Raw genomic sequence first — 23,179 nt, forward strand, 5'->3', positions numbered from 1 at the left:
TTTCAATGCCAATGAAAACGTTCCAGTCGCTTCGTAAAAAGGAGAACATTCTAGTGCGCGAAGCATTAATTTTCTGTGATGGCAAGTTTGAGTTAGGTGTGCTAGAAAAAAAAGTAAAAATCGTTCTTTCATGAAGTTGCGTCACCCACATGTTCTGTTTGAAGTGAAATAAAGTCGGAAAATAAATTAAATAGTTGATAATATCGTTGCAAAAATGTTGACCGCTACGCGGGCGATCGGCCGTAAGGCTCTGGAGTGCTCCGGTTTAAGTTCCGACATATACACACAGAGGAATTTCTCGACAATCCTCAAAAACGTGAGTGACCATTTTATTTCTGAAAACGAATGAAAATCGTTTGTCACATTGTCTGAAAATGTCAAAAACTTAATAATTTCTAGTTCTTTGCTTCTATACTAATTATTTCTTAGTGATTTCTTTAATTATTCGTGCCGGTTTAGTGGACGCATGGACTTGAAGTTCTATTTGTCTTTAGGTTAAATAAATGGTCATAAAACCGTACTTTTCAGACTGCTGCTCCTACAGTACCTATTTACCAGCGACATGGAGTCCAACACAGAAACAAGTGAGTCCTGAACTTCTAATTTATCAAAAAATTCTTTCATATTTCGTCATAACCTAACTTATTGCATATCGGACATGACCTTTGAATACATAATAAATTGAGGTTTATGAACAATGGTATGCGACCACCTTACTAGTAAACATGTTCACTATTACATACATTTGCAGAAAAATACGTTTTGTGTATATTTCCTTAGGCCCATCTTAACAGATGGTAATGACTAGAAGTCACCATTAGACCGTGTCTAATCAATACTTAAACAATCTTATGTACCTGTTTCTACATTCTATGGCGTTACGTTTTTCAGAAATTTGGGGAATAGCATATATTCCCCAAATTTCTGAAAAACGTTTCAATAGTTCATACTCTGAAAAAGAAATTATCTTTTAGAACCAATCTAATTAACCAGAAATCTTATTAGATCAATATTTGTACAAACCTTAACTTAGATATTAATTTTTAAACCTCATTTTATTTAATAATTGAAGCTGATGCAATATCACTTTGCTGCATACAATCTTATTCATTCATAAAATAAATAATAATGATTATTTTATATCACATTGGACAATAACCATAAATAATCAGTATTCATCTATTATTTAAATAACTAGTAGCTAACAGTGAGAAAATAGTCTTAAGTACATTGGCTTGTGGCTTATAGATTGTGGAGATATGCAAGTAAGGTCTAAAGTTCAAACCCATTGTAACATCCCATACCATGACAGCCGGTTACCACGTAGTTTCTCTGTAACCGGTGCCACTGTGAGATGAAACGCCACAATAATAAAAAATATAATTCATTCATTCAATATAAGTTTCTCAGTACTGAAGGTCCAGCTTCAAAATTCATCTTAAAATGAATCTGCAACATATTGCTTGTAAACTTTACAACCTGTCAAATAGATCTTCTCAAAATGGATGGAGGATACACTCATAAACAGACTCAAGAACAAAGAAAATAAGAAAACCACGTCTTTACTTACTAATTTCATATGGTTTACTCCCTGGGGGAGCTCCCATATTATTTTTAACTTTCCTATATTTAGAATATCAATCGGAAGTCATTTGACGCATTTAAGTATGCACTTGAGAATGCTTTGACCAAATATAGTTGTTAGAATGATGACGTTTTAGAAGTACTTATATTTTCATTTATGTATAAATGAGTGTGAGATTCTCGCAGCCTGATGGACTAATGATCTATAACAATTAGCTTGGACTGGATGCAGAAGTCTGAGTACCGGGTGTTGTCAAGTTTCTAATTTAACTTTAAATTATACAATATAATGAAAGGCAGTTAAAAATTTATAACAAAATTAATTTTACTAAATTTTTGCATGCCCAACAGGGTCCATATTGATTTTTAACTGTTATTTTTTTGTACCATCTCTGTAACATGGAATGCAATAAATGATTGAGTATTGAGTAAATTGAATCTGCACCATATTGCTGGTCAGACACACACATGATCCTGAACTCCAGTTGGGTCCCAAAAGAATCCAACCAAAGCATCACTAAAAATTAAGTACTATCATGAGAGTTACTCTGAAGGTTAAAGGTTACAACACAGTGCAGTTAACACCAGTCCAAGGTCAGACTGACAATGCTGATTAATTGCCTCTAGTCAAAGCTATTGTGAAGGAAAAGTCTCTATGAATGTTTTTTTTTTAATTTGAATAGTGTCTGAGTTGAATAAATGGATTTTAATACAGAGGTAGTCAATGAATTAGGAAGAAACCAAAAGAAGCATCATCATATCATTTAGCCTTAGATATTCACATAGATATAAAGAATATCATCAGCATTATCGTCATCCACAGCCTTGGTCCACCCATTGCTGGCACACATGCCTCCCCTTTCTCGTGTCAAGTTGTCTTCCCGTGCCAGCCTCATTCAGACTCGACCCGAGACCTTAACTATATCGTCGACCCATCTTGCTCCCGGACGACCGACGCTTCTTTTGCCTTGCCTTGACCACAATTCTGCCACCGCCTTAGTCCACCTGCTGTCATTTCGTCTGTCCAAGAATAAAAAAAAAATATTTATAATTAATTTGAATGTTCTTCTAAGGTCGGAGGGCGTTCGTGGCGCTGTCATCGGTATCGATTTGGGCACCACCAACTCATGCGTCGCCGTCATGGAGGGCAAGACGCCCAAGGTAAGGAATATCTATTAAACAGCAAGTTCCACATTTGTCACATTAATCTACCAGTTCTGTGCATTTAAATAAAATAAAAGCGTTTACTAAGAAAAAAAACAAGTTTAGTAATGTTTCCAACTAAAATTTGTAATAATTCTACATTTACTTTCTTCATTTATCTTCTTCCCTTAGAATATTGTCATCAACAGCCCAATCATGTCTAAATATCTTTAGTTTTTAATAAAGCCTCCGTGGTCGAGTGGCGTACGCACCGGTTTCAAGGTGTCGCTTGCTCTGAGGTCCCGGGTTCGATCCCCGGTCAGGTCAATGTAAAAATTCAAATTTGTACATTGTCTCGGGTCTGTGTGTTTGTGGTACCTTCGTTGTTTCTGAATACCATAACACATGTGCTTTAGCAACTTACTTTGGGTTCAGGACAATGTATGTGATGTTGTCCGCATTATTTATAAGATTTGACTTCTCATGTCAACTTTTAAAGGATTGCTTGTCTTCCATTGAAGTTATATTAATTTGTTTAATAGTTTTTCTTAAAAACGCTAAGATTAAGGAAAATAGAATTTCTTTTGCTCAAAAAAACTTAAACCAAGCACCGTCGATCAGTGCCCACGCCCATGCGTGGCCCACGTTTGCAGCGGTGCGAGAGTAGTCGCGGTACCAGCTAGTTGCGCGCACATTGCGCGCCGCTTTCCTAGAAACCGCGGGACATTGCATAACATTTATCTTAAATATTCCCTAGTGATAATATTTTTTTTTATCTTTTCGCTAACTGATAGCGTATGTGATGTTATCTGTATAAGATTTTGTGGCATACATTTCAAATCAAATCAAATCATTTATTCATTTGCGAATATGGGTACATAAAAGTTCTTAAATATTATAATACTGCACATTGACCATATCCCACCTACAAAGGCATGCAAACTACACAATTTTCAAAATCACTGCAGACATGAAACATTGTTCTGTTTAATCTAAATCTTATACAATCTTAAGTTATCCTCTAGGTATTCTGCGACATTGTAATATGCTTTTCTTAATAATAATATCTTGACACTAATCTTAAATCTATCTATATTTGTTATTTCCCGAACGGATTTTGGTAAATGGTTATAGATACGTGGAGCCATACATAAAATGCTTTTGTTAAATAGTGCTGTCTTGTTTTCTGGTAAACTTATATTATAATTTAATCTTTGGCTTTTTAACTTTTTGAAGTAGTGCATGTTTTTTCTAACGAACATTAAAACCTCTAATATGTATATGCATGGTAGTGTGAGTATACTTAATTCTAAAAATGATGGCTTACAACTCTCTGTTTGCTTAATATTGGTAATGGCTCGAATACATTTCTTTTGCGCTTTAAAGGCAGCTTCTTTATCAGTGGAGTTGCCCCAAAAAATAACACAGTACTTTAAAAGTGGTGCAACATAGCCGTGATATGCTGTAATTAAAGTTGACCTATTGACCGTTTGCCTAAGTATATACAATGCATAAGAGTATTGTATTTGTCGTTCGCAATGAATTATAGGTTATTAATACTTATATAATCATTAAATGATGATCTAGGCAATGTGGTCTTATTTTTTTTAGCCGCCTTTAGGTAACTGCCAAGCTTATCATAGTCAATCTTCTTATACAGCGTTAATGATAACTAAGATTTTTGTAGTCAACTTCTTTCTTCATTTGACTGAGAGTGCTTAGAACCAAATTAACGAGATTCTTGATTTTTAAAACCCATCGCATTCAATTACATATTCAAGTACCAAAATCTCACCACATCTTTTCACTAATATCACCCAAGTATAACATTAACACAAGCCCATTCTCTATCACCACAGGTGGTCGAAAACACCGAAGGCTCCCGCACCACCCCCTCCCACGTGGCATTCAGCAAGGAGGGCGAGCGTCTCGTCGGCATGCCGGCCAAGCGCCAGGCCGTCACCAACAGCGGCAACACCTTCTACGCGACCAAGAGGCTGATCGGCAGGCGGTTCGATGACCCTGAAGTCCAGAAGGACATGAAGAACCTTTCTTACAAGGTTGTCAGAGCGTCCAACGGTGATGCCTGGGTTCAAGGTGAGAATAGATCTCTTTTGTAATAGTTTTACAGGGTTTAAGACTTCGGTAAGTTTAGGGTGAAAACGTGGTACTGGCTTTTAATAAAAACTACTGAATCAAACTTGACGATATTTTTATGGGACCAAATGATAGCTGTTTCACAGCAAAATCGACGTAATTTGTTGATCCAGATAAAAGTTTTGAGGGAGCAAAAGTAAAAAAAGAACACAAATTGCAAACCTACTCGTATTTGAATTCTGTTGAAAAATCAGTCTTCAGTGACTTGAGGATTGATATATGTAGGTGTGTAAATGTTGGTCAGCCATGGTTAGAAGCTAGTTCTTTCTATGAGAGTAGTCCTCCTCGAATAAGGGAAATCAGGGTAAGCTGTGCCAAAATCTATCAATTATATGAAGCATGAAAAGCTAAAAACTGTACAAGAATTTGCAATGAATGTTTCATATCAAGGTTATTGACACCGAACAGATAAGACTCCAATTGATGAAATTGCGATGTCTATGTGACCTACTTTATTTACATACAGTTATTTTTCTAATGAAACAAGCGAAGGTCGCTAACAGACTGGTTTTTATTTCAAAAAGTATACATAGACAATCATACAATTTATTTTTAAAACTAACGTTGTACCAAAGAGTATAATATAATCACTATGTTACACATTATACCATAAATATACATATAGTGTCTATGTTGCACAAGAGATGGCGTTACTAGGAGAAGAATACAATTAAGAAATACTTTTATTATTTTGATACATCATTATAACAGCCCCACTTATCAAAATAAATAAATAAAGTTATTTCGGTACAATTCCCAATTTACGCAGAAACTTATAATGTTTAACAGGACATAAACCTTTAGTGAGGATATCAGCTGTCATTTCTTCAGTACATAAATATAGAATTTTTATATGTTTAAACTTAACAACATCTCTTATATAATGATATTTCACATCAATATGTTTTGATCTATTGTGACTTTGATTGCTTACTGACAATTTTAATGCACTTTGATTGTCACAATAGACCTCAATTACATGAAAAACACCTATAATTTCATGAAGAAGGTTTCTAAGATACACTGCTTCCCGAGCTGCCTCAGACAGAGCGGTATATTCTGCCTCTGTACTGGAAAGGGACACCGTCTTTTGCTTCCTGCTTTGCCATGAAATAGCAGATCCAGACATTGTGAAACAAAAGCCTGTATATGACTTCCTGTCTAAGGCGTCACTAGCCCAGTCACTATCTACAAAACCCTGTAATTTGCTATCATCCTTACAAAATCTTAAACAATAAGTTTTTGTATATAACAAATATTTTAAAACGCGTTTAGCATAACTCCAATGTGTATGATTGTAACAACTATTAAATTGGCTCAGATAACTGACTGAATAGGAAATGTCTGGTCTAGTTAGTACAGCCAAATACATCAATGATCCTATTAACTTTTGATACGGAAGATCAGATACACATTCATCAGCTTTCTTAACATTTAATTTACATTCAATTGGGGTTTTATATATTTTACAATCTGACATATTGAATCTAGAAGCTAACTGTTCAATATATTGTTGTTGATCCACAGTTATTACATTCCCATTTTTATCTACATTTATTCTCATGCCTAAATATTGTCTTACAGGTCCCAAATCTTTCAATTTAAATTCTGCACCCAAAACACATTTTAAATCTTCAGTTTCAACAGAATTATTAGAGAAAATTAAAAAATCATCAACATACAGGGCCACAATAATTTTAATATTACCCTTTGTTTTTGTGAACAAACAAGGCTCATACTGACTATTTTTGAAATCCAAGTTATAAAGCAAATCTTTAACTCTGTCATACCATGCAAGAGAAGATTGTTTTAATCCATAGATTGCTCTTTTTAATTTTAAAACCTTTCCCCCACTTTTGTTCACAAAACCTTCAGGTAATGACATGTAAATAGTTTCTTTCAAAAAACCGTTTAAAAATGCTGTAGTTACATCTAAGTGATCAATACTCATATTCAACTTAACACTGAGAGCAAATAATAATCTAAGTGTGGAATGTCTAACAACAGGTGAGAAGGTATCAGTATAGTCAATGCCAGGTTTCTGCGAAAAACCTTTGGCCACAAGTCTAGCCCGGAACCGCACATTATTGTCCACATCAAACTTTTTGTTGAGCACCCACCTACACTTAACAATTGTCACATCACCTGGGTTGTCAACGAGCTCCCAAGCATCATTGTCCTCAAATGACTGCAGCTCGTCGGCCATGGCGCGCTTCCATTGCTCACTCTCAGGCCCTGCGAGAGCCTCTGAGAATACAATCTCCTCGGATGCTGAAACAGTACTGGAAAGACACATATAGCCATACCGATCAGGTTGTCTTCTGTGACGCTTGCTAGGCACTTCTGGCTCCTGCTCTGAAGTTGATGTCATCTGGGCTTCTGGTACTGAGTCATCTGTAGCTAGAATTTCAGTTAATGTTTCATTTCCATCCTCATACACAGAAGAATCTAAATGGCAGTCTTCGGAAACATTCTGTGATGCTTCCCCCACTGAATCTGCATTCACCTCCGGTATGCCAACTGCAGGTGTCTCTTCATTAGGAATCCAGATAGCCGATTCCTGACTTTTTTCTTCGGTACCTAATTCTTCTTCCATAAAGATAACATCTCTGCTGGTAACAAGAGTTTTCTTAATAGGATTGTATAGCCTGTAACCCTTAACATTTTCACTATAGCCAACTAATATGTGCTCCACAGACTTCTTATCCCACTTCAAACGACGTTCCTTAGGAACATGGACCATGACTCTGCATCCAAACAAACGTATGTGGCTTAAGTCTGGTTTTCTCCCATACCACAATTCATATGGAGTTTTCTGAAGTCCTGATGCAATGGATCTATTTTTCAAATAGACAGCAGTGTTTGCTGCTTCCGCCCAAAATCTTTTATCCAGCTTTGCATCATACAGCAGACATCTAGCCTTCTCAACCACAGTACGGTTGGCTCGCTCGCTTAGACCATTCTGTTCAGGTGTATAATTATTCGATCTATGATGAATTATACCCTCTTGCTTTAAAAAATTCTCAAACTCTTTGTTGGTGTACTCTAGTCCATTGTCTGACCTTAGTATTTTTATCTTTTTATTTAACTGATTTTCCACCATTGTTTTAAAAATCTTGAAATAAGTAAATGCTTCATTTTTCTTTCGAAGAAAATATATAAATGTCATTCTACTAAAATCATCGACAAACAGTATAAAATATCTTGCACCATTCAATGAACTAGTTTCCATTGGTCCACAAAGGTCTGTATGGATTCTATGCAGCGTCTCTGTGCTTCTTTCACCCACATGTGAAAAGGGTAATCTTTCCTGCTTTCCCTCACAACAAGTTATACACTGAGACTTGGTTATGTCAAAATTGTTTTCATATGCCAAACCATCCACCATATTTCTCATTTTGTTCATGTCCTGACTATTAATGTGGGCCAGCCTTCTGTGCCATAGTTTCCCACTTATCGCCGGTGCAGCCAACATACAACTTTGTGTGTGCAACCTCAGCTTATATACACCGTCCGATAAATCAGCTGTGGCTACCAAAACATTGCTTTTGTTTCGTATGTAGCAGTGTTTTTCATCAAAACTGACAGTATTTCCATTTTTAATAAGCTCACTTACTGACAATAAATTTGTTGTCAAACTAGGCATGCATAGCACATCTTTCACAGTAATTTCGAATTTTAAGTCAGAAACAATGTCGACATCTCCGGAACAAATAACTGGCACTTTTGATTCGTTTGCTACCACAATTTCAGGTAAACACGGTGTGGAGTTCATGTTTCTAATCCAAGATTCGTTCGCAGTCATGTGTGCGCTTGCGCCCGAATCCACGTACCACTCAGTTTTGTTAAACTTTCCATTCAGGAAAACGACATTAAATACACATTTACTATTATTTTTCTTCAATAACGGGCATTGATTTCGATAATGACCATTTTCTTTACATTTATAGCATGTAATTATTTTCGTAGATGAATCTGTCATTGCTGTCACTGCCTTCTTGTTTGGCGTTGAGGAACCGCCATATTTCTTTGGCTTAGTATTGCCAGAGTAATATTTACTTCGCGCTGCAAATGCAGCTCCGGTTCCCGCGCTGTCAATGTCACTTGTTACTTCCATGTCAAGTAATTTCGACTTTATGACATCTGCAGTTATCGAAACACCCGAATGTTCTATTGCCATAATCATGGGAGTATAACGATCGGACAAACCTGCTAATAGTAATGAGCCAACCCATTCGTCTGTTATTGAAAAGCCCGTGCCATTTAACCGTTGTGCTGTCTCGACCATTTGAGTCACATATGTCGCCATAGAATCACAGTTTTCTAGTCGTATGGATATCAAATATCGCAGCAAGGTTATTTTTCTTGAGAAACCGGAGTCATCAAACATGGTCTTTAACGTAGTCCATAATTCTGCCGAGCTCTTGGTGTTCTTAATATGCACGTACAATGATGGGTCAATAGTTAATATTAGCTTTGCCTTCGTTTTTGCGTCGTCCACTGGCTTAACCTCAAAATCTGGCGTCGGTTTGATGTACTTGTCCATCCCTTCGAGCACCAACAGATTTTCAGCCGCGAAGCTCCACTCATCATAGTTCTCTCTTCCTTTTAGTTTAGGAACACTGGCAATATAGTTCGTAGTCATGTTTCTGCGATACAACTCTCACTAATTATCTATTTTAAACAAAATAACTGATAATAGCGTGATATGCCCATAACCTCTAATGAAACAAGCGAAGGTCGCTAACAGACTGGTTTTTATTTCAAAAAGTATACATAGACAATCATACAATTTATTTTTAAAACTAACGTTGTACCAAAGAGTATAATATAATCACTATGTTACACATTATACCATAAATATACATATAGTGTCTATGTTGCACAAGAGATGGCGTTACTAGGAGAAGAATACAATTAAGAAATACTTTTATTATTTTGATACATCATTATAACAATTTTGAATAGAACACCAGAGCTTAAAACTAAATTTTTAAAAGATTTTTTTGAATTTTTGACTTGATGAATGCTATGAATAAGTTAGGCTTTGTCATTACCTCATCAAACATGGTTTTACCATAAATAGTATTTAAACACTATTTATGCCATAGTATATGAAAAAAGAAAATATATATTTTTATTAGATGCATGTCGAGATTAAGACAAACTGTAGATTGCTACTTACCTAAGTGACAATTTTTCATACGAATGTAAACTATTCATCAAAATATTATAAGTAAAATATTCTTAACTTAATTCATTCAAAGTTAAGGTTATTCTACTATAATTCACCCTTTGATTTCAAAAATCTTAATATTTAAAACCAAGCACCGTCGATCAGTGCCCACGCCCATGCGTGGCCCACGTTTGCAGCGGTGCGAGAGTAGTCGCGGTACCAGCTAGTTGCGTGCACGTTGCGCGCCGCTTTCCTAGAAACCGCGGGACATTGTTACCATGAGAAAATTATAATGTATGGAAAATTATACGTCATACCACTTGGTATAATTTATGCCAAGTGGTTACGTCACTCAATTGCTGAAAATTTATAGCATATTACTTTATTAAATGTTTATTATCTCACCACAATATTACAAAGACCAGAATAATAGTAATCGTACTAAAAAGAAATACGTATGCAATATTTTTTGGCAGACAGCAGTTTTTTTTTTGACACATACCCAAAACATACTGTTTTGTGAGACCTTAGAAGGTAACCACCTTTTCACAAATAAAACAACATTAACAACGTCATCACCCAACAGGTAGCGACGGCAAGGTGTACTCGCCGTCCCAAATCGGCGCCTTCGTTCTCATGAAGATGAAGGAGACAGCTGAGGCGTACCTCAACACGTCAGTGAAGAACGCCGTCATCACCGTGCCCGCCTACTTCAACGACTCGCAGAGGCAGGCCACTAAGGATGCTGGTTAGTACACATTGTTCGGACTGTTGGTCTAGTGGTTGGTGACCCTGACTGCTATATCCACGGTTTTGGGTTCAATTGCCATCCAGGACATCAGACATGTGTTTGGGTGTTGTGTATATTATTTTAAGTATTTAGATTTGTATGTTTATCACTTGTCTAGTATTTGTAATACAAGCTTTGTTTGATAGGACTGTCCCCTCACCCTCTCCCAGCCTATAGTGCTAGACGGTTAAGAAGGAAAGTAATTATGATAGTTTACATTGACCTGTGTTTAAAATAAACTGTCATTTCTTTATCTAAACATAATGTATTTTAAGCACAGTATAATTATATTTCCTCTATCTTGGATTGACAAAGAGGGGACAATCTCATGTATCACATTTTTAAGTTTTTAACAACACTGCCGTATTTTGGACTGGTGTCCACACGTAAGTCATTCAAGGAAAGGTTGTTTCTTCTATAATTCACCTATTAATTTAAAAAATCTTAACATTTAAATCCAAGCACCGTCGATCAGTGCCCACGCCCATGCGTGGACCACGTTGGCAGCGGTGCGAGAGTAGTCGCGGTACCAGCTAGTTGTGCGCACGTTGCGCGCTGCTTTCCTAGAAACCGCGGGACATTTCATTTAACTAATTTTTCACTTCACTGTACATAATTTACAGAGAAAAACCTTCTTCTTTACCAAGATACAATGTAAAGATTGAGCCCAGGCCAGCAGAATTTAAATGTATTATTGTCATCAGGTCAAATCTCCGGATTAAACGTGCTGCGTGTGATCAACGAGCCAACAGCGGCCGCCCTCGCCTACGGCATGGACAAGACTGACGATAAAATGTAAGCTTACCATCTTAATATACCTTTCAGAACTCTAATTAAGGCCCTTGGAACATTCAAACCTGTTGAAATCAACGACTATGAGGATGCGTTCACATCTCGCGAATGTGCAGATCGCGTATAGCACGCGCTCACTATACAATGATTTAGCTGAGTTGAGCATAAGAACCGCACCAAACAGGGGCAGTAAATGCACGCGTACAGCGCTTGAGCAGGTTGCGAGCTGCGCATTTGCGAGATGTAGACGCACCTTAACAAAAAGTTAAGTAACCAAAACAATTTTAAAGCAAACACGTATCTTTTATTGGTAACCAGATAGGAAATGACTCCATCTAGCTTAAAAAATGACATGTAAGGCACGATTTCTGTACGCAGTTTGCAGCGTTATTCGCAAAACTAGCGAACTGTTGGCACTCCATTTCAAATAAGCAATAAGCACCGTCGATCAGTGCCCACGCCCATGCGTGGACCACGTTTGCAGCGGTGCGAGATTAATCGCGGTACCAGCTAGTTGTGTGCACATTGCGCGCCGCTTTCCTAGAAACCGCGGGACATTTTTTCCCAAATAATAATTAAGAAGCAATTCGAACTAGTTTGAGTTATTATATCAAAACCTGAGATACTCTCAAACTTAGAAAAATCTCCTAAAATCTACCCAGCCAGCGATTCTTGTTCTAAATAATTTAATCCTTGTGCCTTGTGCAGGTTTTACCAAACATTCAAATCACATTCACAAAGACACGCACATTTGGGACAAGCATTCTTGGATCACACAATGTTTTACACAGGGATCGAAACCTCGTCACAATCTCATTTATCCGTGCAATGAAATTGTATGTATTGTATAAAACACATAGTCTCAAATTGTAAACAAAAAAGGCCTAAGAGACGATATCCTATAGTGATCAATAGTTGTGACTGTTACTTTTCTTCAAAACGGTGTTTATACATGAATTGCTTCCTTAACACACCCCCAACAACTGATGATTGGCACCGACCGCTCTATAACGACAAACCATCAATCTAACCGTGTTGTCCCTACAGCATTGCCGTATACGACTTGGGTGGCGGTACCTTCGATATCTCGGTCCTCGAGATCCAGAAGGGCGTGTTCGAGGTTAAGAGTACCAACGGAGACACACTCCTCGGAGGAGAGGACTTTGACAACGTCATCGTCAACTTCTTGGTCGACGAATTCAAACGTGACGTGAGTATATGGACCTTCTTGATTTTATTTTTCAATATTGTAGTCTTACGGCTAGTCTTAACCTGATGTGAAAGATGAGTTTTTACATTATTACATACATACATGATTAATATTATATTAACATCATCTGGTTATCAAATCACGCCATGATATTATAAACATGGAATGTTGGAATATGAAAAGAAACTGTATTGGGCAGAGGGTTATAGAAAAATTAACGGGAATCTCTGAAGTATGCTGAGGTTTCTTTATCAAAGTGTTATAAGTAAAATATTCTTAACCAAGCACCGTCGATCAGTGCCCACGCCCATGCGTGGACCACGTTTGCAGCGGTGCGAGAGTAGTCGCGGTACCAGCTAGTTGCGTGCACGTTGCGCGCCGCTTTCCTAGAAACCGCGGGACATTGTCAATATAAACCTCTTTTTCAATGATTGAAACAGAGCCCCAATTCTGTTATTTACAATGACTATAATTTTCAATTTGGCTTATAATGAAAATTTTCGGGTTCTCTTAAGAATTTTTCTACACAAATTCAGTATGGGACGATCACTCAAGGACAAAATAATTGGCTTCCAATTATTGTATTGGCAAAATGCTTAAGGGACTTTGATTAATTTCAAATTTAATCCAATTGCCTTTCATTCATCGGCCATTGTAAATAGCAGAATCTTGGCCCAGATAACCCTAGTATGTTTTTGACTGCTATCAATTATATACCTGTCTTTCCTATCGTGTTAATTTTCAGCTTTCTACTCCTTTTCTAAACATGTTGACTCCTTACAGCAAGGCATCGACATTCGTAAAGACGCGATGGCAATGCAACGGTTGAAGGAAGCCGCCGAGAAGGCCAAGATCGAGCTGTCTGGCTCCCTGCAGACTGACATCAACTTGCCATACCTCACCATGGACGCTTCTGGACCTAAGCACATGAACCTTAAGGTAAAACTCCCCTACTAATGTTATAAATGCTTTAGTTTATATGTTTAGATGTTTGTTAGTCGTTCAAGCATAAACTGCTAAATGGTTTTGATGAGACTTGGTACACAAATAGTGTACAACCCTGATTAACATTTAATATAGTTTTTATCTTGATTCAATTTACCCATGGGATCATTTTCGGTTTGTAGCAAAAGGACCGCCAGCTAAAGCTAGTTCTAAATAAAATGGAAATGAGATAACTTACTAAGTGGAATATACAATTGTTTTTTGTTTAACTTCTCCGAGGTCTGCTCAAACATTCAAGTCACATGCCCAAATACACCCAGACTCAGAAGCATTCATGAATCACACAAATGCTTGTCCTTGCGTCGCGCATGATGGGTTTGGCGTGGTGACCTCAACGAATAGGCTGTCTGTGCAGGCAAACTTTCGAATTTGACCTTTGAGTTATGTACCTAAAGAAGTTACAATATACTTCAGCCAAAAAATACTGTTATATTGGTACCTAACAGGTATTCATTTACCTAGTTTATGAAAATCACACCCTAGTATTTTGAAATCAATGTTGTACCATCTATCGTAAGTTGCAACATATCGTTGACTTTTCGGGGTATATTAACAGTCTAGAAAATACTTTCTATAAGCAATCATGGCTATCTGCCAGTCTGCTTTTACTTATGACGTTTTTTGGCAGTATTTTGTTGACGTAAATATATCGCTAGCATTCCATAAATGTCTGTCATGGCATGTCACTTTCAGGATATTGCGCAATATTATGTCTTCTTTTTTTTTAATAATCATGATCAGTTTTTTTTTTAACGTAAATAATTTAAATCGATTTTATAATTTTTTTTTCTTTTATAAAACCTTACCATTTCGACATGATTAGAAAAAATCGATAGATTTGAGCTATCACTTTAAAAGTTTAACGTGTCTGCCGGTCTTTGCCATTATAGCACTTAATCAGATTGAGCGTTTTCAATTTAGTTCGTTTTGTATTGAAGTTGAATTTTGTGCGTGTGTTTTTGGACGTGTTTGATATAAATCGATGTTACTCTTTAAAAGTTGTGTCAGCTGAAAGTTTTCAGTGTTTACTTTTTGATTGTATCTTAGGTGATATTAACCCATAATGCATTATGTTTTGTTTGTTAGATGAGCCGTTCGAAGCTGGAGTCTCTGGTGGGCGACCTGATCAAGCGCACCGTGTCGCCGTGCCAGCGCGCGCTGCAGGACGCGGAGGTGCAGCGGGCAGACATCGGGGAGGTGCTGCTCGTCGGGGGCATGACCAGGATGCCCAAGGTGAGGCCTGACACACACACACACAACTACGCAGGTCATGTAGTGTAGGGATTGTCAGGAGGCAAAGTTTATTCAAAACCATAGCAAAAAAATCTCGGCGGTTGCCAGCAGTGGCATAGCGATGGGATGCGGAAGTCGGACCGCCCCGTACTATCAGGAGGGCGGCAAATTTCTTTATTGTGTCAGTCGAAAAAATTAAAAAAAAATCCTACACCTAGTAGTTAATGAGATATGACTTTTTTTATGTAACATTTCGATGTGCCAAATTGATCGTTTTTTATGTATTTTCTATAGCGGAAAAAATCAGCTAAGCTAATTTTTTTATATTTCTTTATAATTAAAAACAAAATTTACTTTTTTGGCCGTAAAAAATCGATAAAAATTAATGATATGATAAAGCTGTTTAATGTACATGCACCTAACAGCACAAGCCAATGTCAGTCCCTTATGGCTGCCTAGGCGGTCCTAAGGACGGGTGCCAGAGAGACCTGGGGTTATATTCCCCGCTCGCGTCAATATGCTTGCGGGTTATACGCTCACATACATTTTTAAACCAAATTACCATTTATAGATGGAATATTTAAAAAAAACAAGCTGTGTCATGTTTGTAGCCTTCTAAAAAGTATAAATCGTTAGTTGGTCAGCCTTCATCTTAACAATATAAAGTGATTGCTGCTGAAGAAATAATTGAAACTGTTTTAAAGTTTAGGGGGCTAATGATGTAACATTTACCTTCTTCTTAAAATTGTGACTTCTAAATAGAACTTATTGTAAATGAATGCCCTCCATGGCAGCTTTGCCGTTTAAGGTAACCTTGAAAGTCGCATATCACTTCATAAATAAAATACAAACGATTCGAGAACCGCCTTTTTTTTAAGCCTGTTGAAAAAAACTAACATATTTCTTTTTTAACGACTTCCGCAGTAAGGAAATGAATCCTTGTATCGCGGGGTGTTTCAGAAACATACAAATCACATGCACAATGACACCCAGAACAAGCATTCGTAGATCACACAAATTCTTGCCCCACGCGGGGATGGTCGCCACTCGCTACTCAGTATTTATTAATAGGGAACCCCAATTTCTTTACCCGAATTTACAGAAAGGTTGTAAGGGTTCTAACAGGGAATTAAACCTTAAACCTTACGATCGAATGTCGGTAGCTATGACTGTAACCGTCAGGGGCGTACACTCGTATGAGTAAGTGTACTTACTTCATGCAGGTATTGCACAAAAAAGGTTAACTTTAGAATTCTGTTCTCTTGTACTTAGGCGTAGTAACAAGACTACAACTGGGGGATCACTTTAGAAATTATTAAATTAAAAACCATTTAAATGAAATAAAGCAGCTAGGATTGTTTACCGCGAGTTCGGAATTTGCCCGCAATTGCCCCGCGACACGTTGCGCACCGGGTTTGGCGTTTTGATCACAACCAATCTCGTCTCATATTAACCCGTGTCTCCTTGGTGGCTCAGGTCCAGACGACAGTGCAGGAGATCTTCGGCCGCGCGCCGTCCCGCGCCGTGAACCCGGACGAGGCGGTGGCGGTGGGCGCGGCCGTGCAGGGCGGCGTGCTGGCGGGCGACGTCACCGACATCCTGCTGCTCGACGTCACGCCGCTCTCGCTCGGCATCGAGACGCTCGGCGGCGTCTTCACCAAGCTCATCACCAGGAACACCACCATACCCACTAAGAAGAGCCAGGTCTTCTCTACTGGTGAGTTGTTTTCTCTTTGAACGATTACTCAATTCCAATTTGATTTTGTCAACTAGCTCTTTCCAGCGGTTTCACCCTCGGAGACTCGCTCTCCTGGTTATGTTTTCATCTTCTCCTTAAGAAACATCATCTTTTTTTATTGCCTCCTCTGCAACTTTTTTCTATATTTACTCACGGTTTTCAATAATATTTCATGGCTAACATAAGCCAAATCAGCCAAATTTTAGCAAGACAGCAATTTATTTTTATACACAAGAAGAAATAGGACTCTGAATCTATAATAATATCGACCTACGTGAAAAAACAAAGCTTTTTTTAATGTTTTGTTTATATATACTGTGTTAAAACACTAAATTCATAAATAGTCAAGCCGCACAAGTCAGTTCAATTACCGTGCGGCGGATGGATATAAGATTCCTTTTTAAGAAACAGAAAATATAGGGTCAGGGAAAAATACTTGCCGTAGGTCGTATTGCGAAACTTTTACTAACCTTTCGATAACAACTCCGTTTTAATATTTTGGTAAATGGAAATGAACAACTTTCTAACAGTAATCTATTCGGAAAATTAATGATTGACTAGACCATAATGATTTAAACAGCTAACGATTTCACATCCAATATTGAAATGCACCTAACAGCACAAGCCAATGTCAGTCCCTCATGGCTGTCTAGGCGGTCCTACAGACGGGTGCCAGAGAGACCTGGGGTTATATTCCCCGCTCGCGTCAATATGCTTGCGGGTTATACGCTCACATACATTTTTTAAAATTGAGAATTAAACTCGAGACTTTGGCATTTCTCCTATACTTTTATAAAAAGATTCATTAGAAAACCGTTCTGTGTATTATGTAGTATACATTGTCATTCTAAATTATCAGATGGTAATGGATTTCTTGGACAAAGTATACAGGAATTATTAAAAATATGATTTGTATTATTACATACTTGTTATGCAAAAATCACTTGATTTCGTCATTGCTGCATTGGTATCAAATAAAGACGATTTTACCAAAACCGATGTCATTTTAACACTTAGAACATAGTTATTAAGTAAACTACCTATTTTTATATTTCATAAACAAGTATAAAAACATTTTTACTCGTTCCGCAGCTGCGGACGGCCAGACCCAAGTCGAGATTAAGGTCCACCAAGGCGAGCGCGAGATGGCGGCCGACAACAAGCTGCTGGGGCAGTTCTCGCTGGTGGGCATCCCGCCCGCGCCGCGCGGAGTGCCGCAGATCGAGGTCACCTTCGACATCGACGCCAACGGCATCGTGCACGTGTCCGCAAGGGACAAGGGCACTGGCAAGGAGCAACAGAGTTAGTATATGTTTATAATCTAGTTGTTTAAGCTAGAATTAAAAAGATAAATAGCTTATGTACTACATTTGCGGATTTTATCGCGGTTTAATTTTAGATTTTAGTTCCCCACGTAGGAACTTTGCAGGTATCATGGTCACGGGCAGACTCCATCATGTAGTTGTGGCACACGACTACGTCTGTCTGGTTATGAAGATACTTAGTGTGAGGAACAGGTTTACAGAGTATTTTAATGGTTATCTTTTAACTACTCCCGCGGTTTTTAATTTTTTCACGGTTGCCCGGTTGCCGGGACTGACCGAAAGAATTGTTTGACGTTCAAAAGTGCCGTATACCGGTATAATTGAAATAAAGAATTAAACTTTGACTTTGAGTAGACCTGAAGTATTTATATCACCATTCTAATCAAATCTTCTCTCGCCCAAACAGTCGTGATCCAATCATCCGGCGGCCTATCCAAAGACGAGATCGAGAACATGGTGAAGGCGGCCGAGCAGTTCGCGGCCACGGACAAGCAGCGGCGCGAGCGCGTCGAGGTCTCCAACCAGGCTGAGGGAGTGCTGCACGACACCGAGACCAAGATGGACGAGTACAAGAGCCAGCTGCCACAGGACGAGGTGAGGGGAACTGCCTATAGTCGTATAATGATGTTCCAGAATGTTCGCACAACGCCATTTAGTTTCAAATTAAGCAAAGCGCGTATTATGAGTTCTAGACAACTGATAAACAAACTTATGTATTTCCAATGTCGACGACCTCCGTGCTCGAGTGGCGTACGCACCGGTTTCAAGGTGTCGCTAGCTCTGAGGTCCCGGGTTCGATCCCCGGTCGGGTCAATGTAAAAATCACATTTCTACATTGTCTCGGGTCTGGATGTTTGTGGTACCTTCGTTGTATCTGAATTCCATAACACAAGTGCTTTGGCAACTTTGGGTTCAGAACAATGTATGTGATGTTGTCCGCATTTATTTATTATTATTTAATTATACACGTAAATAACAACCATACACAGAAAATGATTGTGCTCATCACACAAATATTTGCAGCAGCATTTGTATAGCAGTCAGGGTCACCAACCACTAGACCAACAGGGCAATCAATGCTTTCTTTAAAAAAAAAACACCCACATTGATGTGTGTGTAAAGAACCTGTAGAATCGCTTCTAATTACTGAGCTGTTTTCAAATTCATTGATAATTACTGTTAACCTTGTTGAATATTAATTTTATTTAAGATTCGATAGACAATCAAACTAAAAATTTTTGTTAATGAAAAACAATCGGTATTAACTCTGAACTATTTAAATTTGAAGCTAAAACGTTTTCTTACCTACATTTGTCCCCCGACAGTGCGACAAACTCCGCGAAGAGATCGGCAAACTGCGCGAGCTCCTCGCCAAGAAGGAGTCCGCCGACCCCGAGGAGATCCGCACCGCCACCGGCACCCTGCAGCAGGCCAGCCTCAAGCTCTTCGAACAGGCTTACAAGAAGGTAACGTGGATAATTTACCCTACTAATATTATACACGAGAAAGTTCGGATGGGAGTCCCTTTCACGCGAAAACCACTGAACGGATACACGATAACTTGGTTCACGTGGCAAAAGATTATAACCTAGATTAATACATAGGATAGTCGTTTTTCAGATTTTAAGAACCCGTGTTATCATTGTAGCAGGTTTACCTGCGGGCTAAAGCTAGTATACATTATAAGCTTGAAGTCCTATAAGTTAGGTTATTGAAAAAGGAAATTGTGTGTCTTGTGACACCCTATATACACAATGTAACCCATATAACAACACTATGTTGGACTTACCATTTCGGCTTAACAGGTGTTAATGATTACACCCAAAGAGTATTTATTCAAATAGTAGTTTGTGTTGATACTAACATTTGACTATTAGAGACTATTTACGTCACTTATGTGGCTAGACACAAGTTATTCAATTTAATCATTCAAACCCTTTCAGAAGATACCTATATACTGTAACAAATAGCCAGTCCATTTCTTTTTATTATTATCCTCTAAATTAAAAGTTGATGCGAAAATACATAGCTATAATTTAAGTTGCACACATTTGAGCCATCTCGCCGTCATAAGCGCGGTGGTCAAGCACGTGTGCTAGATCGACGTGGCCGCGTTATCAACCGGCTCTGCTCTGTAGCGAGCTGGTCGATTTGTGGTCACTACACCTTTAAAAAATGGGTATAAGAAAAATAGATGTCCGATTCTCAGACCTACCCAATAAGTATAGAAAATTTCATGAGAATCGTTCGAACCGTTTCGGTGGAATAATTAAAATAAAATATTAGAAAATTCCACCAGGTGTGACAAAGATTCATTTTCTTAAGATCAATCAATGAGCTATATTTTACATGGATACAAGTAATATGCCATGCACACATGCTTATCCTATGCGAGGATCGAACCCGCGTCGTATCTTACGTCCGTAGTGGCCTATACCAATCGATCTATCGATGAACGCCATTTATAAAGCCTTTCTCCCCCACAGATGGCAGCGGAACGTGAAGGACAACAGCAGTCGCAATCCAACGAACAGAATCAGGAAAAGAAAGAAGAGAAGAACTAAGGAGTTTACTTCTAGAAGGAGAACTACGTTAACTTCTGTTCTGTTCTGTAAGAGTCACAGAACAAACTGGGTCGATACACAGAACGCGGAACTAAATTTTCGTTTAAACTCGAGTTGATATTGTGGCAAGTTTTTTTTACCATCCATTATTTTTTGAGAGCGGTTTAAGTGGTACTTAAGCGGAACTCAAGTTTGAGTGCATGTTAAAAGGTGGTCTGAGTATGAGTTGTGTGTTTGGATATGGGTTTTTATTCGCATGAAAGTGTTTTTAATATGTTTTGATGTCAGTGCGTTTGAAATCCTTTCAAGTCTCAATTTGCCCCTGAGATAGAATTAAGAGCGTCTCAAATTTGAGTTTTGTTTAATGTTCATATGTAATGCTTAGTTTTCAACTGTGTATCAGAAAATGTTGACTACATAAGAGTGTCGCATTTGTTGAAGCGAAACACAACTACACAGTATAAAGCGCTGTTTCCCTTCCACACTGGCTTAAGTATTAATTCATGAGCTCGTAGTACAGGCAAATATTTAAGTCGCCGTTAAGTCTTTATAAGACATAGGACCGTCTTAAACTTAGCCTGTTGTGGAAGAGATACACCACTTTAATATATTTAGTGGCTACGTCGTATTCACAAACACTTAGTGACGTTCTCATTAGCCTATTTGTCTCGAAAATTCACGTTCCAGTGACAGAGACAGTGACATAGTACTTAACTAAGTGACATTTGTGAATATAACCGTTGGTGTGTCTGGTAGGCCCCCTGTACAGTAGTGTCAGTGGTTGTAAACATTTTTGACTGTCGATATGTGGATTTGTGACAAGCATTTATTATTTTAGTGTTAGCCATCACAACAGACGCGTCGATCTAGGTTACATGTTGTAGGAGCCGTTGTTATTACATAATAAAGTTGGTTTATTATAAAATGTCTTTTTATTGTACATAATAGACATAAATACTTTAAAAATTGCTTCCGTAGCGATATGAGCAACTTTCTAAAATAAATCTATAGTTTATCTATATACTTACCAATTTGGTAGAATGTGCAGGGATTTTTGAAGTTATTATGACCACCTTATCTTAAATACCTGCTTTCTAAACTAATATAAACTCTATTCCGAAAAATGTTGGTCGCCCCTTGAAAATTTGGATCAACTAATGAGAATCTTTTATTGATTTTTTTTTAAATATTCGTTATCATGTCCAGAAGTTGTTTTTAAAGTATTAACAGCGGTGTGTTTTAGGAACTATTCACACTTATTTACTTCTATGCAGCTAATTTCCTTAGAAAACGATGATTTTGAATTGATATGCGTACATATGTGGAAACTGAACGGATGAGAACGTATTCTCAATACAAAATCATTGTTTCTCATGTATATACTTGCATAGGACTCGAAGTGTAAGTAATTCCTAGAAAAATAGAAAAATGAGGTTTTATTTTCGACAGTCAAATACGAGAAGATTAATTTATACCGCAGTAATAAACAGCAAAGATAAGGTAAAATGTTTCTTTTAAAACTTTCTGTAGTATAAAAAACTTGACAAAATCAACTCCAGTAGTATTATATATACAATTTATTTACTATGTTTTGATATCGTAATGTTTTTCATTATATTTCTCTCGAAATGTAGAATTTTAGTGTACCATTGAACACAGCATGATGGCTTAATTTGGCAGCATTTAATAAAAAAATCCATGTAAAAAGGTTTTAGTTTTCCGCTAGCAAGATGGCGTCTTAATGGCAATTTGACAGCTGTCATTTAAGAGAGCTTTGAAATGTTTTTTTGTTTTTTAAAAGCTTTGCACTATACTTGCTATATCACAATATTTTAGTCCAAATTAGGCCCTTGTGTTAGAATATGAGTATTTTAAAATATATTATTTTATTATACTGATACGTGAATTAGTTTCATTTGTGTGTAATTTACAAGCTTTAGTTTGTATTTTAATTATTCTTTAATAGATTTCATCACATTAAAAGTTATTTTTTTTAAGGTTTCTTGAGGACTAAATGAATGGTCAACAAAATTAGTCTTTAAAGCTAAATAAATAAAACTATTACTAATGTGTTGTGAAAGTGTGACAATATTACACATCTCTCATTCACACCACAATAATATTACATTAAAAACTGTTTCATCGTCTCTGGTGGAAACACTACCTATATTGTTCTGCTGAAACGAGACGCCGATACTTATGTATAAGGCTCTCTCGCTTTTGCAGGCATCTTGGTAAACTTAGTGCAATAGCTCTGATCTATTTACGAATTGTATTGAACTATCGCTTGTAAATTATCATTATTCCAATTAGCCGCCATTTTATTAGGTATTAGATGTAATATTAAATTGTTATTTAGTGTAAAGGGCTGGTGTTTCCTTGTAGATATAAGTTCAGACCTGCAGCCTATATTTTTATTAAATTATAATTTATGGAGCTCAATTTTTTGTATTATTTTTATT

The 23,179-nt window shown here is 37.5% G+C and overlaps 1 protein-coding gene across 1 annotated transcript; it reads left to right on the forward strand.

Moving 5' to 3' along the window:
- Positions 1-79: 79 nt before the first annotated feature.
- Positions 80-23,159, forward strand: LOC113505692 (heat shock 70 kDa protein cognate 5). The gene is made up of 14 exons (XM_026888497.1): positions 80-316; positions 529-584; positions 2,658-2,745; positions 4,587-4,824; positions 10,647-10,808; positions 11,555-11,645; positions 12,690-12,852; positions 13,636-13,791; positions 14,944-15,090; positions 16,567-16,807; positions 17,921-18,130; positions 18,560-18,747; positions 19,479-19,619; positions 20,640-23,159. The coding sequence occupies exons 1-14, from the start codon at positions 215-217 to the stop codon at positions 20,715-20,717; spliced, it is 2,061 nt and encodes a 686-aa protein (XP_026744298.1). The 5' UTR covers positions 80-214; the 3' UTR covers positions 20,718-23,159.
- The last annotated feature ends 20 nt before the right edge of the window (positions 23,160-23,179 follow it).

The sequence above is a fragment of the Trichoplusia ni genome, chromosome 26, assembly GCF_003590095.1.
Source record: "Trichoplusia ni isolate ovarian cell line Hi5 chromosome 26, tn1, whole genome shotgun sequence".
In the NCBI taxonomy this organism is placed as follows: domain Eukaryota; kingdom Metazoa; phylum Arthropoda; class Insecta; order Lepidoptera; family Noctuidae; genus Trichoplusia; species Trichoplusia ni.